Source organism: Herpailurus yagouaroundi, unplaced genomic scaffold (genome assembly GCF_014898765.1).
Source record: "Herpailurus yagouaroundi ecotype Mexico unplaced genomic scaffold, PumYag 140, whole genome shotgun sequence".
Lineage (NCBI taxonomy): Eukaryota > Metazoa > Chordata > Mammalia > Carnivora > Felidae > Herpailurus > Herpailurus yagouaroundi.
In genome coordinates this window covers 82,091,043-82,107,089 of record NW_024412395.1, presented here as the reverse complement: position 1 = coordinate 82,107,089, position 16,047 = coordinate 82,091,043, and the positions used below count along the sequence as shown (strand labels likewise).

General features: G+C 40.4%; 1 protein-coding gene and 1 pseudogene across 49 annotated transcripts in view; one reads left to right on the top strand and one right to left on the bottom strand.

Annotated features, from left to right (window-relative positions):
- Window positions 1-11,785, bottom strand: part of ABI2 (abl interactor 2) — a 120,063-nt gene extending 108,278 nt beyond the window's left edge. For 18 of the 49 annotated variants that reach the window (XM_040475918.1, XM_040475917.1, XM_040475922.1 and 15 more), the window contains exon 1: window positions 11,458-11,574. In XM_040475918.1, the coding sequence (XP_040331852.1) occupies window positions 11,458-11,574 (117 nt within the window). Of the gene's footprint in view, window positions 1-11,457 lie in introns of all 49 variants that reach the window. The other 31 variants (XM_040475916.1, XM_040475950.1, XM_040475929.1 and 28 more) reach the window with 7 other exon arrangements.
- Window positions 4,776-5,465, top strand: LOC121030943 (60S ribosomal protein L30-like; annotated as a pseudogene).
- Window positions 11,786-16,047: the final 4,262 nt, after the last annotated feature.

Here is a 16,047-nt window from a genome sequence, read left to right as displayed (position 1 = left end):
TGGCCAACCAACACATGAAAAAATGCTCAACATCACTCATCATCAGGGAAATACAAATCAAAACCACACTGAGATACCACCTTACACCTGTCAGAATGGCTAAGATTAACAACTCAGGCAACAACAGATGTTGGCGAGGATGCGGACAAAGAGGATCTCTTTTGCACTGTTGGTGGCAGTGCAAGCTGGTGCAGCCAGTCTGGAAAACAGTATGGAGGTTCCTCAAAAAACTAAAAATAGAACTCCCCTAGGACCCAGCAATTGCACTACTAGGCATTTATCCAAGGGATACAGGTGTGCTGTTTCGAAGGGACACATGCACCCCATGTTTATAGCAGCACTATCAACAACAGCCAAAGTATGGAAAGAGCCCAAATGTCCATCGACAGATGAATGGATTAAGAAGATGTGGTCTATATATGCAATGGAATATTACCCAGCAATCAAAAATAATGAAATCTTGCCATTTGCAACTACGTGCATGGAACTGGAGGGTATTATGCTAAGCAAAATCAGTCAGATAAAGACAAATATCATATGACTTCACTCACATGTAGAATTTAAGAGACAAAACAGATGAATACAAGGGAAGACAAGCAAAAATAATATAAAAACAGGGAGGGGGACAAAACATAAGAGACTCTTAAATGTGGAGAACAGAGGGTTGCTGGAGGGGTTGTGGGAGGGGGGATGGGCTAAACAGGTAAAGGCATTAGCAATCTACTCCTGAAATCACTGTTGCACTACATGCTAATTTGGATATAAATTAAGGAAGGAAGGAAGGAAGGAAGGAAGGAAGGAAGGAAGGAAGGAAGGAAGGAAGGAAGGAAGGAAGGAAGGAAGGAAGAAAGGAAGGCAGGCGGGCAGGCGGGCAGGCAGGCAGGCTTATTCTTCTCAAACTATGCAAAAAAAAAAAAAAAAAAAAAGCTAGAAAAACAATGAAAGCTTCCAAATTTACCAAAACCACACAAAGACACACACACACAGGGCGCCTGGGTGGCGCAGTCGGTTGAGCGTCTGACTTCAGCCAGGTCACGATCTCGCGGTCTGTGAGTTCGAGCCCCGCGTCGGGCTCTGGGCTGATGGCTCAGAGCCTGGAGCCTGCTTCCGATTCTGTGTCTCCCTCTCTCTCTGCCCCTCCCCCGTTCATGCTCTCTCTCTGTCCCAAAAAAAATAAATAAACGTTGAAAAAAAAAATTAAAAAAAAAAAAAAAGACACACACACACACACAAAAGACAACTACAGGCCAATATCTCTGATGAACACAAATGCAAAAATCTTCAACAAAATATTAACAAAGCAAATCCAACAATACATTTAAAAAAATCATTCACCACAATCAAGTGAGATTAATTCCTGGGATGCAGGGTGGTCCAATATTTGCAAATCAATCAACGAGATACATCCTATGAACAAGAAAGGATAAAAACCTATGATTATTTCAACAGATGCAGAAAAAGCATTTGGGAAAGTGTAACATTCATTCATCATAAAACCCCCAACAAAGTAGGTTGAAAGGGAACATACCTCAAAATAATAAGTCCTTATGTGAAAACCCACAGCTAACATCATTATCAATTGTGAAAAACTGGGAGTTTTTGCCCTAAATTCAGTAACAAGACAAGGCTATCCACTCTCACCACTTTTATTCAGCATGGTACTGGGAAGTCCTAGCCACAGCAATCAGCAAAAAAAAAGAAATAAAAGGCATCCAAATTAGTAAAGAAGAAGTCAAAGTCTATTTGCAGATGACAGAATACTATATATACAAAACCCTACAGACTCCACCAAAAACTACTAGAACTGATAAATGAATTCTTGTGTTACTAATTTTAGTTATTCTGACAGGTATGAGGTGATTGTGGTTTTGATTTGCATTTCCCTGATGATTAGATCTTGAGCATCTCTTCATGTATCTATTGGCCATCTGTATATGTCTTATTTGGAGAAATGTCTGTTCACATCAACTGCTTAGTTTTTAATTGGATTATTTCTTTTTTGGATGTTGATTTGCATAAGTTATATATTTTGGATACTAACCACTTATTGGATATATCATTTGCAAATATCTTCTCCCATCCAGTAAGCTGTTTTTCAGTTTTGTTTCCTTTGCTGTGCAAAAGCTGTTTATTTTGATGTATTCCCAATAGTTGGTTTTTTTTTCTCCTTTTTGCTGTTGTTGCTTTTGTTTCCCTTGTCTTAGGAGACATATCTAGAAAAATGTTGCTGCGGCCAATGTCAGAAAATTACTGTCTGTGCTCTTTTCTAGAAAGGATTTTTATGGTTTTAGCCACATTTAGGTCTTTAATCCATTTTGAGTTATTTTTGTGTATGGTATAAGAAAATGGTCCTGGGGCGCCTGGGTGGCTCCATCGTTTGAGCGTCCGACTTCGGTTCAGGTCATGATCTCACAGTTCGTGAGTTCAAGCCCTGCGTTGGGCTCTGTGCTGACTGCTCAGAACCTGGAGCCTGCTTTACATTCTGTGTCTCCCTCTCTCTCTGCCCCTTCCCTGCTCATGCTCTGTCTCTCTCTGTCTCAAAAATAAATAAACAGTAAAAAAATAAAATGGTCCAGTTTCATTCTTTGGCATGTGGCTATCCAGTTTTCCCAATACCATTTATTGAAGAGACTTTTTCCTTTTTTTTTGATGTGTATTTATTTAATTTGAGAGAGAGTGTGTGTGAGTGGAGTGGGGGCAGGGCAGAGAAAGAAAGAGAAAGTGGAGGGGGGGTGGAGGGAGGGAGAGGGAGAATCCCAAGCAGGCTCCGCGCTGTCAGCACAGTATCTGATGCAGGGTTCAATCTCGTGAACTGTGAGATCATGACCTGAGCCAAAATCAAGAGACAGATGCTTAACCTACTGAGCCACCCAGGTGTCCTAAGACTGTCTTTTTCCCGTTACATAGTTTTGCCTCCTTTGTCAAAGATTGACCACATAATTGTGGGTTGATTTCTGGGTTTTCCATTGACCTATGTGTCTATTTTTGTGCCAGTACCATACTGTTTCGGTTACTACAGCTCTGTAGTATATCTTGAAATCTGAGATTGTGATACCTCGTTTTGTTTTACTTTTTCAAGATTGCTTTGGCTATTCAGGATCTTTTGTGGTTCCATATAAATTTTAGGATTGTTTGCTCTAGTTCTGTGAAAAATGCTGTTGGTATTTTGATAGGGATTGCATTAAATCTGTAGATTGCTTTGAATAGTATAGACATTTTACCAATATTTGTTCTTCCAATCCATGAGTATGGAATACCTTTCCATTTGTTTGTGTTATCTTCAGTTTCTTTCATCAGTGTTTTATAGTTTTTGGTGTACAGGTTTTTCACCTCTTTGGTTAAGTTTATCCTTAGATATTTTTTTATTTTTGGTGTAACTGTATATGGGATTGTTTCCTTAATTTTTCTTTCTGCTTCTTCATTACTGGTATACAGAAATGCAACAGATTTCTGTATACTGATGTTGTATTCTGTTGATATATCTGGTAAGTGGTTAATATCCAAAATATATAAAGAACTTATACAAATCAACATCCAAAAAAAAAATAATCCAATTAAAAACTAAGCATTTGATGTGAACATTTTGCCAAATAAGACATATACAGATGGCCAATAGACACATGAAGAGATGCTCCAGATCTAATCATCAGGGAAATGCAAATCAAAACCACAATCACCTCATACCTGTCAGAATAACAAAAATCAGTAATACAAGAAACAACATGTGGAGAAAAGGGAACCCTTGTGCACTGTTGGTGGAACCATAAACTGGTACAGCCACTGTGGAAAACAGTATGGAAATTCTTCAAAAAATTAAAAACAGAATTACCACATGACCCAGTAATCCCACTACTAGGTATTTACCCAAAGAATACAAAACACTAATTTGAAAAAATACATGTACCTGTATCTTTAATGCAGAATTACTTACAACAGCCAAATCATGAAAGCAACCCAAGTGTCCACTGATGGATGAATGGATAAAGAAAACATGATATGGAGCACCTTGCCAGCTCAGTCACTAAAGCATTCAACCCCTGATCTTGGGGTTGTGAGTTTGAGCCCCTTGCTGGGCATAGAGCTCAAATGAAAAAAAAAAGAAGGGGTACCTGGGTGGCTCAGGTCATGATCTCATGATTCGTGAGTTCAAGCGCCACATCAGGCTCTGTGCTGACAGCTCAGAGCCTGGAGCCTGCTTCACATTCTGTGTCTCCCTCTCTCTCTGCACCTCCCCAAGTCACGCTCTGACTCTCAAAAATAAATAAAAACGTTAGAACAAGTTTTAAAAAAAGGAGACGATGTGGTATTTGTGTTCAATAAAATATTACTCAGCCACAAAAAAAGAATGAAATTCTTGCTATTTGCAACAACATGGGTGGTACTAGATGGTCTAATGGTAAGTGAAGTCAGTCAAAGAAAGATAAATATATGATTTCACTCACAGGTGAAATTCACTAACTTAAATGTGAATTTAAGAAGTAAAGCAAATAAAGAAAGGAAAAAAGGCAAACAAAAAACCACTCTTAAATATAAAGGATGAACTGATGGTTACCAGATGGTTACCAGGAGGATGTTCAGGTGAAATAGGTGAAGGGGATTAAGAGTACACTCACCATGAAAACAGTGAGTAATATATAGAATTGTGGAGTCACTATAATGTACATCTAAAACTAATATAACACTATGTTAATTACACTGAAATTTAAAAACAATTTTGTAATATTTTTTAAGTTAAAAAAATTTAAAAGTTGACATTTGATCAAAGGCATGAAAAAGGTAAAAAGATCCAGTGATACAACTATCTGGGGGATGAATACTCCTGGTAGAGGGCACAGTAAATGCAAAATAAAAAAGTCTTGAGGTACCTTTCTTGCACCCAGCAACCTTGGAGTCTGCTCTTAGTTGGGGCCATCCTGCACCTAAGACAGGAAGATGGTGGCCACAAAGAAGATGAAAAAGTCGCTAGAGTTGATGAACTCTAGGCTCCAGCTCATAATGAAAAGTGGAAAGTATGTGCTGGGATAGAAGCATACTCTGAAAATGATCAGACATGGCAAAGTGAAATTGGTCATCTTCACCAACAACTGCCCACCGCTGAGGAAATCTGAAACAGACACTACATCATAGTGGCCAAAACTGGTGTCCACTACAATGGCAATAATATTGAACTGGACACAGTATGTGGGAAATAGTACAGAGTATGCATACTGGCTATCAGTGATCCAGGTGATTCTGATATCATTAGAAGCATGGACAACACAGACTAATGAAAAGTAAATCATGCAAAATTTTTCAATAAAAAGGGCTAGAGTTTAAAAAAAAAAAAATGTGGAAGCAGAACTATGCCTGTTATGTTCAAGGAAAAGGAGCCAGAGAAGCTGGGTGGCTCAACCTCATGGTTGGCAAGTTTGAGCCCCACATTGGGCTTGCTGCTGTCGGCACAGAACCCACTTCGGATCCTCTGCCCACCCCCCTCTCTTTGTCCCTCCTCCACTTGTGCTCTCTTTCTCAAAAATAAATAAAACATTAAAAAAGAAGGAAAAGAAAAAGAGGCCAATGTGGCTGAAACACAATTAGCAAAAGAGAAGAGGAATTACATTAGGAGAGGATTCAAGACTAGAAAGCTAGATCATTTGTATCTTGTAGGCAATGTTAATTTCTAGCTCTTAAACTGAATGAGACAGAAAATCTCAGTATTTTGAACAGAACATGATCTGATTTAGATTTTTAAAAAAGATCACTCTGGCTTTTGCTATAATCTAACTGAGTGATAATCATATCTTGGTCCAGGTTGGTAGCAGAAGAGGTGGTAGTAGTCAGATCCAGACATGTGAAGACAGAGCCATTTGTTATCCAATGCAAAAGATAAGAGTCAAGGACAGTACCAAGGTTTTGGGCTTAGGTACCAAAAGGGTTACAGCCAATTACTGATACAGGAAGGAAAAGCTATGTTCAAATATTATAACTGAATAGTGCCTCCCTCCTCCCCCCACCACCCACCCGCCCACAACCTTCACCCCCCAGCAAAGATGACCACATCCTAATCCCTGGAACCTGTAAATACGTTACCTTACATGGCAAAAAGGGATTCTGGAGGTGTGATAATGATCCTGAGATTGGAAGATTATCAGAATGGGCCCAACATATAATCACATGAGTCTTTATAAAGAGAGGCAGATGGTCAGAGTCAGAAAAGAAAATGTGACAACAGAAGCAAAGGCAGAAGGGGAAAGTGAAGATGGAAGCAGAGAGACAGAGATGTGAAAACAGAAGCTGAGGTTGCAGTGATGCCACTGCTGGCTTGGAATTTTAAAGAAGGTCATGAGCTAAGGAATGCAGGTAGTCCCTGAAAGCTGGAAAAGGCAAGGAAACCGATTCTCCCCCAGAGCCTCCAGAAAGAACCCAATTCTGTGGCCTACTATAGACTTACGATCTCCAGAATTATAAAATGGTAAGTTTGTGTTGTTTTAAACTGCTAAATTTGTAGCAATTTGTCACAACAACAATAGAAAATTAATGTAAATACAATAGTTTGAATATTTAGAAATTAAGAACTATATGTATCAGATTTTTTTGTATTATAACAAAATCTCCTTCAAAACTTGAAAACAATGCCATAGGGACTAGAAGACTGTACACTCAGAAGGTATTGTGTCAAGTTAAACAAATGTCTTAGCATTATAAATAAACTGTAACTCCTTATAAACTTTTCATGCAATTTTTAATGAATTCTGGGAGTATCCTTTTTGATAAAGACAAAAAACGAGGGCACCTGGGTGGCTCAGTCAGTTAAGCATCAGAGTGTCAATTTCAGTTCAGGTCATGATCTTATGGTTCATGGGAGATGGAGTTGAGCTCTGCCCTGACAGCATGGAGCATGCTTGAGATTCTCTCTCTCCTTTCCACTCTGCTCCTCCCAGAACACACTCTCTCACTCTCTCAAGGTAAATAAATAAACTTAAAAAAAAAATGTTTAAAAAAAACAAAAAACAGAAGTCATTAATGACATCTCTATTACTCAAAAGCAAAAAATATATATATTTCACATAAAATTTAAGGCACATTTAGTAAAAATTTTTTATAAAGTATTTTTTATTTTATTATCTTTTCAAGCAAGCTCTACATCCAACATGAGGCCTAAACTCATGACCCTGAGATCAAGAGTTGCATGCTTTATGGACTAAGCCAGCCAGGCACCCCTTTAGGTACATTTTTAATTTCTGTTCTTCTGAGCAAAACCATGTTACTGGATGATTTTGCTCTTACTCCAAATAATGGACAACGGGATTTTACTATGTATCTAAAAAACAAACAAACAAACAAAAAACTAAAACAAAACAAAACAAAACAAAACACCAATTAACTATTTTATCTAACAAAAGGAAAAATGTTAATAATAAGTTGGTTTTTCAGAGTTACTCTAGGAAAGTAACAACTATAAATTTATTTCATCTACCAAACATTAAAGCAACTCCTACTATTATAAAACTCTTTTGGGGCACCTGGTGGCTCAGTCAATTAAGTGTCCAACTTCAGCTCAGGTCGTGATCTCACGGTTCAGGAGTTCGAGCCCCAAGTCAGGTCTTTGCTGACAGCTCAGAGCTTGGAGCCTGCTTCAAATTCTGTCTCCCTCTCTCTCTGCCCCTCCCCCACTCACGCTCTCTTTCAAAAATAAACATTAAAAAAAATAGTAATAAAATAAAATTCTTCTATTTGTAAAAATGTAGATTCCAAGTCAATCAAAACATTGTTTAAAATTTCTGGAAACTTTTTAGATTAGGTATCAATGTTTATATTAATAAATGAAAAAAAGAACACAGGTCCTACAAGTATCTTTACAAAAGTCCTTAACAATTACTAAGTCCTTTTTCACAGACAAGAATTAAAATCAATCAGGAGGGGCGCCTGGGTGGCGCAGTCGGTTAAGCGTCCGACTTCAGCCAGGTCACGATCTCGCGGTCTGTGAGTTCGAGCCCCGCGTCAGGCTCTGGGCTGATGGCTCAGAGCCTGGAGCCTGTTTCCGATTCTGTGTCTCCCTCTCTCTGCCCCTCTCCCGTTCATGCTCTGTCTCTCTCTGTCCCAAAAATAAATAAACGTTGAAAAAAAAAATCAATCAGGAAATATCAGCAATTTTAGTTGTAATTTTTTTCATCAAATTTTTAAAAATTTTTAAGTTTATTTATTTTGAGACAGGGAGAGCATGAGTGGGGACGAGTAGAGAGAGAGGGAGGGAGAGGGAGAGAGAGAGAGTGATTGAGAGAGAGACGGAGAGGGAGAGGGAGAGGGAGAGGGAGGGAGAGGGAGAGGGGGAGAGGGGGAGAGGGGGAGAGAGAGAGACAATGAATCACAATTAGGCTCCTTTACTGTCAGCAAAGAGCCCGACACAGGGCTTGAACTCCCAAAACTGTGAGATTATGACCTGAGCAGAAATCAAGAGACGCTTAGGCAACTGAGCCACCCAGGTGCCTCTTAGCATCACATTTTAGAAAAAATATTTTTACTGTCACTTTTTCTAGAGGTTGAAATAATAAAACAAAAACCATCTAAATTTTTACTGAAGATGATTTTTAAATTTCTAACATTAACTGCATTAGTATCCTGGAAAACCGCTGTCTACAACACTGTTGTCTACAATGCTGTTCTACCTATAGATTGTGGGTGTTAACACAGGCAGTATCTGGTCACTCCTAATGCTGATAATGTATCTGAAAGATATTTTTATTAGGAACAATTTAAACACGATACAGTTGTTTCCAGAAGGATAGCAAAATCATTTTCCTTCCTTTGCTCAATTTCCACACTAAATATAATCCACATTTAGAGCATTCTTATTTCTCTTAGTTATGTGGCTATTCCTATCCTTAAAACCAGCTACTTAAGAACACTGAACAAAGACCCTTACCCTTTGTTACACACGATTCAACAGATTTATCTTTTTCTACTTTACTGGCAAAAATTACATTTCCACAAAATAAAGTAAGTGTTGGGTTAGTTAACTTGAGCTAGTAGTTAGGATATGATGCTAAAACAAGGCTAAATTGACTATGTGATCATATACAACCAATTAATTTTCATTTTCTACAGGGTCAGAGGCAGCATCAAAACCCCTGCTGGTCAGTTCTTTGGTCACAAGGAGAGCCAGTTGGGTCAAATGTACAGCTAGGTCAGCACAAATCCACTATCAGCATGTTCCATTTATCAACTTTACTACAAACAAATCATGTAAGAGCTGTCATCTCGTAAGAGAAAAACACCAATATTATACCCACATAAAAAAGATGATAACCTAAGAGGTAAAATCTAATCTAACATGTAAAATCTATTTTAGATGTTAAACTGAAAAAATATTTTTAAATCTAATTCCATTAATCAATAGCTATACTATGCATTTAAAAAAAACACACTAAATTATTAGTCCTATTGCTAAAACAGATAATGGTGACAGTAATGACAGAATAGTATAAAATATTTAAAAAGATGACAACCCTTAATCCCTTTAACCTCTCAGTTTTATTAATCCATGTACTTTATGTATCAATTGTAATCTAAGAAAAACTATACCTTCAAATTATAATAAAAATTATGTTCCAAAGAGAGACAAATCTGTTTATTTTTTTATTACTGGTAATAACCGCTACCCAATCACTTTTCTATTCTCAGTTTCTCTTCTGACCTATAACTCCCATAATATACTGCAGTCAATGGAATTACCATCAGTCCTTTAGATTTGCCTCTCCTAGAGACAGTGAATTCCTTAGGAATAGCATATCTTCCTCCTGGCCTTCTCCCCACCTTCAGTCCCTTAGAGTATAAACTGACACACTACATTATTCATTTGCTCACAGATCAGCCTCTCCTACTAACTACACTATGAAATTCTGTAGACACTAGGTGTGTTTCATCAACCTTTTACACAGTGGCAAGCTATACAAGACTTTTGAATACATGCAGTTGAACACTGAACAACTTAATGTTTGACTCTTTTCTATCCCACTCAGTATCTAAGAAGCACCCTCCAAATATGGACCACTGTGTTTTTTTGTATGAATCTCTGACCCAAGACACATTTTTTTCTGTTCCTACTAGTTTCAGTAGTCTCTTTGGAGGGAAAAGCCTTGGATTATGCCTGGTCCCTTCTTCAATACAAATCGTTGCTACAAGATAATACAGAGTTAAGTATATACCTAATTTAGTAAAATCTCACAATAACATCCTTGATTAACCACGTGATCCTTACAAAATTTATAAACCTATAAATTCCAACACCTTTTTTTTTTAGTTTACACTAAGACTAAAGAATGCTTCCCAATATAACTGATATTAAGAAGGATGCCTGGAGAGATGGAGGTGGGAGCGGGGCGGGAGGTGGGGGGGAGAAGACCATAGTGAAAGAACAATTTAACACACTTCTTCCATTTCCACCTTTATCCCAAGAGAATTTAAACGTTAAGGGAAAAAATGGAGGTAGAATCTGTGACTCCAGAATAAGCCACAAAGAAACAAAAGACGCTTAATTTGCAAACTGTTTTAACCTACCCTTTCAAATAATTTTTCAAGAAGGATTTTTTTTTTTTTTTAATCCACAGAATCTTTTGCTGTATCCAGGCGCAGCTGGATCTCATCTCACCCAACACACCCCACCTCCATACACATACACACAGCGTTACCACTCTGAGTCTCTGTACCAAACCAACCATCTCGGGAAAAATTAAATCATGAGGATCATTTCCTAATCCTTGCTGAAAAATACTTATAATTCTTTTTCCCACAGGAAAATTAACTATTCTAACGGGATTGTCGAGGGAAGGGGGGGTGGTGCTCATTATCATGCAGCTTCTCATTCTCCATAAGGAGGAAAATGGCAATAACTTCCAACAGACAACTGCTCTTCTACAGTAACCCCGGCTAGAAACTAAAAAATAAACAAAAATACCAGTCTCTTGAGGCATTTACATGAATATAAAACTGAGGCACTTTACTTTGCAACAACATAGCCCCTTAAAAATCCTCCAGAGCTTGGGGGAGGGGGTGATCCATCAATCCCCCCCACACCCCTGCCATATGGGGGAGCAGGATTCTGTCAAATAGAAAAAAACACTCTCCGCCTCCACCGCCATCCCGAACACTGACGGGTACCGAGTGCGGGGGCGGCCGAGGGCAGAAGAAGCGAAGAGGCGGGGACACGACACATACACCGCAACGAGGACTGATTCATGGCTTTTTTAAATGTTTTAAAGCTACAATTTCCTCCAGCCGGAGGTTTCTCACCAATTCAATAGACCCAGCTCCCACCCTATTCTCCCCCTCCCCCGCCCTCGAGGGCTTAGCTAGGCTGGGTCCCCGCCGCGGCCCCAGCCCCGCGCGCCCTGCGCCCCCAAGCGCGGCCCCCGGCCGGGGGATCCCCCACGCGCTGCCCACCAGAGGCCCGACGCGCCCAGGCCGGGACATGCTTCACACCTGGATGTAGTTGTTCTCGCAGTAATCTGCCACCCGTTCCAGATTCGTGTAACTGTCGAAGAGGGCCCGGCGGCCCCCCGGGATTTCCTCCTCCAGCAGCATCTGCAGCTCCGCCATCTTCACATCCTCCTCCTCCTCATACAGACCGCAGAGGTAGCGGCGGCAGCAGTGCCTGGGAAACCCAAGACTGGGAGACGAGGAGCAGCGGCGACCGCAGCGGCGGCAACTCGCGAGGAGCGAGAAACACCCCCCGCGCGCGACAGGGGAGGGGGCAGCAGAACGGGGGCGGGGCGCGAGCCGACGGACTCCGAGGACGGTCACCGCGGCGACGGACGGACGGGCGCGCGCACGCGCGCTCCCCTCCCTCCGCCCCCGGGAGCCCGAAAAAGATTCCCACCCTCCGCCGCGCCGCCCGCCCCTCCCCCACTTTCGGCGTTTCCTAGCGACCGCGGGAGTGGGGGCCGGGAAGCGCGCGGGAGTCGGGCGCGCGGTTAACCCTTCGGCCCCCGCAAGTTGCGTGGCTCGCTAAGTGTCTCCGGCGGCTTTTGTTGGTCCGTGTGAACGCGCTACCCGGCTCTGCTGTCTTCCCTCCCGCGCCCTCTTCGACTCCCCTTCGCGTTATTCTCAACCTGAGGCCGAACTCCGTGGTCATTGGACTGAAGAATAGCAGCCCACAAAAGTTCCGTGCAGCTTTAAGTGCGCCTTGCTTTCCATTTTTCTTTTCTTCTTTGACCTTATCCATCCTCTTTGGTACAGATAAGTAAATTCCAGTTTCATAATCCCGTATTTCCTGCACCCAGGCTTTTTTGCGCTTATTTGCCCGCTAAAGCTATCGCCCCCACCCCCACCCGGCCAGGTTAGTCTCCGTTCGGCTCTCAATTCCCTGTCGCCTGGACCTCAGCTTTTTGTGCTTGCCCTCTCCATGATTCTCTTCCTCACTGACATCCTTTTCTGTCATTTCTCTGGTTCAATTCCACGCCTTTTTTCTTCGTGGATCCAGTATTTAAAGTTCTGAAAATGGTTTTGCTGATGATAATTTTCTTACTCACATGGCTGCTACATGGATAAGATAATAGTATATGTGAAAGCACTTTGAAAAACGTTAAATGCTACAAAAATTCAAGGTAGATCATTTTGATTTTCGGAGTTACTCTGTTCTTGTTCCCCACATACTGTATGTTTTCCTAAATCTTGACTACTCCACACAATGTAATCTTTTTAAAAAACTAAAATTTTAAAAACCTAAAATATTAGACAACTGCTGAGTTGCCCATGACCTTAATTTATACCGTGGTAAATCAAGGTTGACTACATTTGCAGTTTAGAACAGGATCCATTATTTCAGGTCTCGTTCTTGCTTCTTGTGATATCTTTGTCCTTCTACGGTGATTCCCCCGCCACCTTTTTTTCCCAGATGCTGGGGCAAACTATATTATACTTCCATGAAAAATCATTTGAATGTTATGCCATTCCAAATTTTTGGAGCAATCTCTGGTGTTATTATATTGGGTGTATGATATACACATTAGCAAGTTATTTTGAATTTTCAGTGTGGAACCCAAAGTAAAGAATACTGAAAATGTCCAGTCTATCTAGTTTTATTCTTACATAACCACTTCAAACTTTTTTTTTCATGTTTTTTTTATTTATTTTGAGAGAGAGACAAAGCATGAGCAGGAGGGGGAGAGAGAGAGGAGAGAAAGAGAGAATCTCAAGCAGGCTCCAGACTGTGAGCACAGAGCCAGACTTGGGACTGGAACCCACAAACTGAGAGATCGTGACCTGAGCTGAAGTGGAGTCCGATGCTTAACTGACTGAGCCACCCAGGTGCCCCAAACATCTTTTGCATTAGTGGTTCTCAAACTTAAGTATAAGGAGCTTGTTAAAAATGAAAGCCGTAGCGTCACACTCTAGGGATTCATTAGAGAGCAGTAGTGATGGAATGGGATAGTTACTTAAATGACACATAAACTTGCTTCAAGGAATAAAATAGTATGAATAATCAAGTGAATAAAACAAATTGGATGAAACTTTTGTTTCAAACCTGAGTAAATCAAAAGGCAAGTGTTGAACTGTAACAAGCCCACCAGGTGAGTTAAGTGGTAAACGGACTCTTTCCCCATTATACTTATTTCTACCTAGCATTCTTTCAAATACTTCTTAGCAATTAGTCCAATAAACAGATCTCCCTGAGGGATAATGGTTATCCTGGGAATCACTGCCTGAAAATACTGGTACTTTCTTAAATTGACTGGTGACAACCTCTTTGGATCTTCTTTATCTGAAAAAACAAAGGTTTTAACTCAGGTATGTTGTTCTCAGACTTCAGCATGGATTGGAATCACTTTGGGGGCTTGTTAAAATACAGGATTGTTGGGGGCGCCTGGGTGGCTCAGTCGGTTAGGCATCCGACTTCAGCTCAGGTCACGATCTCACGGTAGGTGAGTTCGAGCCCCGCGTCAGGCTCTGTGCTGACCGCTCAGAGCCTGGAGCCTGTGTCCGATTCTGTGTCTCCCTCTCTCTCTGACCCTCCCCTGTTCATGCTGTCTCTCCCTGTCTCAAAAATAAATAAACATTAAAAAATTTAAAAAAAAATACAGGATTGTTGGGGCATCTGGGTGGCTCAGTTAGTTAAGCATCCAACTTAGGGTCAGGCCATGATCTCATGGTTCCTGAGTTCAAGCCCTGCCTTGGGCTGTAAGCACATAGCCCACTTGAGATCCTCTGTCTTCTCTCTTCACTCCTCCCCTGCTCGTGCCTGTGCTCGCTCACGTGTTCTCTCTCTATCTTAAAAATAAATAAACATTAAAAAGAATTTTTATTTTTTTTTAATTTTTAAAAAAATTTTTTTAACGTTTTTTATTTTATTTTTGAGACAGAGAGAGACAGAGCATGAATGGGGGAGGGTCAGAGAGAGAGGGAGACACAGAATCTGAAACAGGCTCCAGGCTCTGAGCTGTCAGCACAGAGCCCGACGTGGGGCTCGGGCCCACGGACCGCGAGATCATGACCTGAGCTGAAGTCGGCCGCTTAACCGACTGAGCCACCCAGGCGCCCCAAGAAGAATTTTTTTTTTTTAATTTTTTTTTTTCAACGTTTATTTATTTTTGGGACAGAGAGAGACAGAGCACGAGTGGGGGAGGGACAGAGAGAGAGGGAGACACAGAACCGGAAACAGGTTCCAGGCTCTGAGCCATCAGCCCAGAGCCTGACGTGGGGCTCGAACTCACGGACCGCGAGATCGTGACCTGGCTGAAGTCGGACGATGAATTTTTAAAAAATAGGATTGCTAGCACCCACCCGCAGAGATTCTGATTCAGTTGGTCTGACCCAATTTACAGTTCTGGCCCAGGTAATGCTGATGAAATGGCCCTTCTGGCTCTGAAGGTGTATGATTGTAATTTCTGGCAGCTGGGAATCACCACTAAGCAAGGAGCTTTTAACACTGAGCAGACAATTAGGAATCACCTCACACTTTTCAGAATGGCTAAAATCAACAACACAAGAAACAACAGGTGTTGGCAAAGATGTGGGGGAAAAAAGGAACCTTTTTGTACTGTTGGTAGGCATGCCAAGTGGTGCAGCCACTGGGGAAAGCAGTATGGAGTTTCCTCAAAAAGTTAACAATAGAACTACCTTATGATCCAGTAATTGTACTATTGGTACCCAAAAAGTACAAAAACACTAATTTAAAGGGATAGTATACCCGATGTTTATAGCAGCATTATTTACAATAGGCAAGATAGGGAAGCAACCCCAGTGTCTATCAATTGATGAATGGATAAAGATGTAATACAAACATACACGCAATGGGATATCATTAAACCATAAAAAAAAGAATGAAATCTTGCCATTTGCAATGACATATATAGACCTAGAGAGTATAATGCTAAGTGAAATAAGAGAAAGACAAATAGCATATGATTTTACATGATTTTATTCATGTGTGGAATTTAAGAAATAAATCAGCCAAGGGAAAAAAAAATACAAACCAAGAAACAGAGTCTTTAAATTATAGGGAACAAACTCATCGTTACCAGAAGGGTGGTGGGTGAGGGGACAGATTAAATAGATGATGGGGAATAAGGAGTGCACTTGTCCTGAAGAGCACCAGTTGATATATGGAACTGTTGAATCACTGTATTATACACCTAAAACTAAGATAACACTGTGTTAACTAACTGGGATTAAAATAAAAACTTAAAAACCACTCAGCAGAATCTAAGGATCCAGGTATTTAGATAGATATCAGCTGCCACCATGATAATTTAAGCAAAAAGGAAGACAACTAGAAGTTCTATAAAAATATATGTATCGTGTGTATATATATTATCTGAGTGGTGGGATTATAAGAATTTTTGATTTTGTTCATCCTTTTCCTAAAATAAACATGGATTACTTTTCTAAGAGTCCAGTGAAACTATTATCTCCCAAAATTAGAGCAAATATTTTTATTAATACTGCCCAAGCTTACATTTTTAAAATTTTTAAATTTTTTAAAATATTTTTATATTTTATTTTTATTTTTTAATGTTTATTTTTGAAAGAGAGATAGAATGTGAGTGGGGGAGGGGCAGAGGGGGATTACGG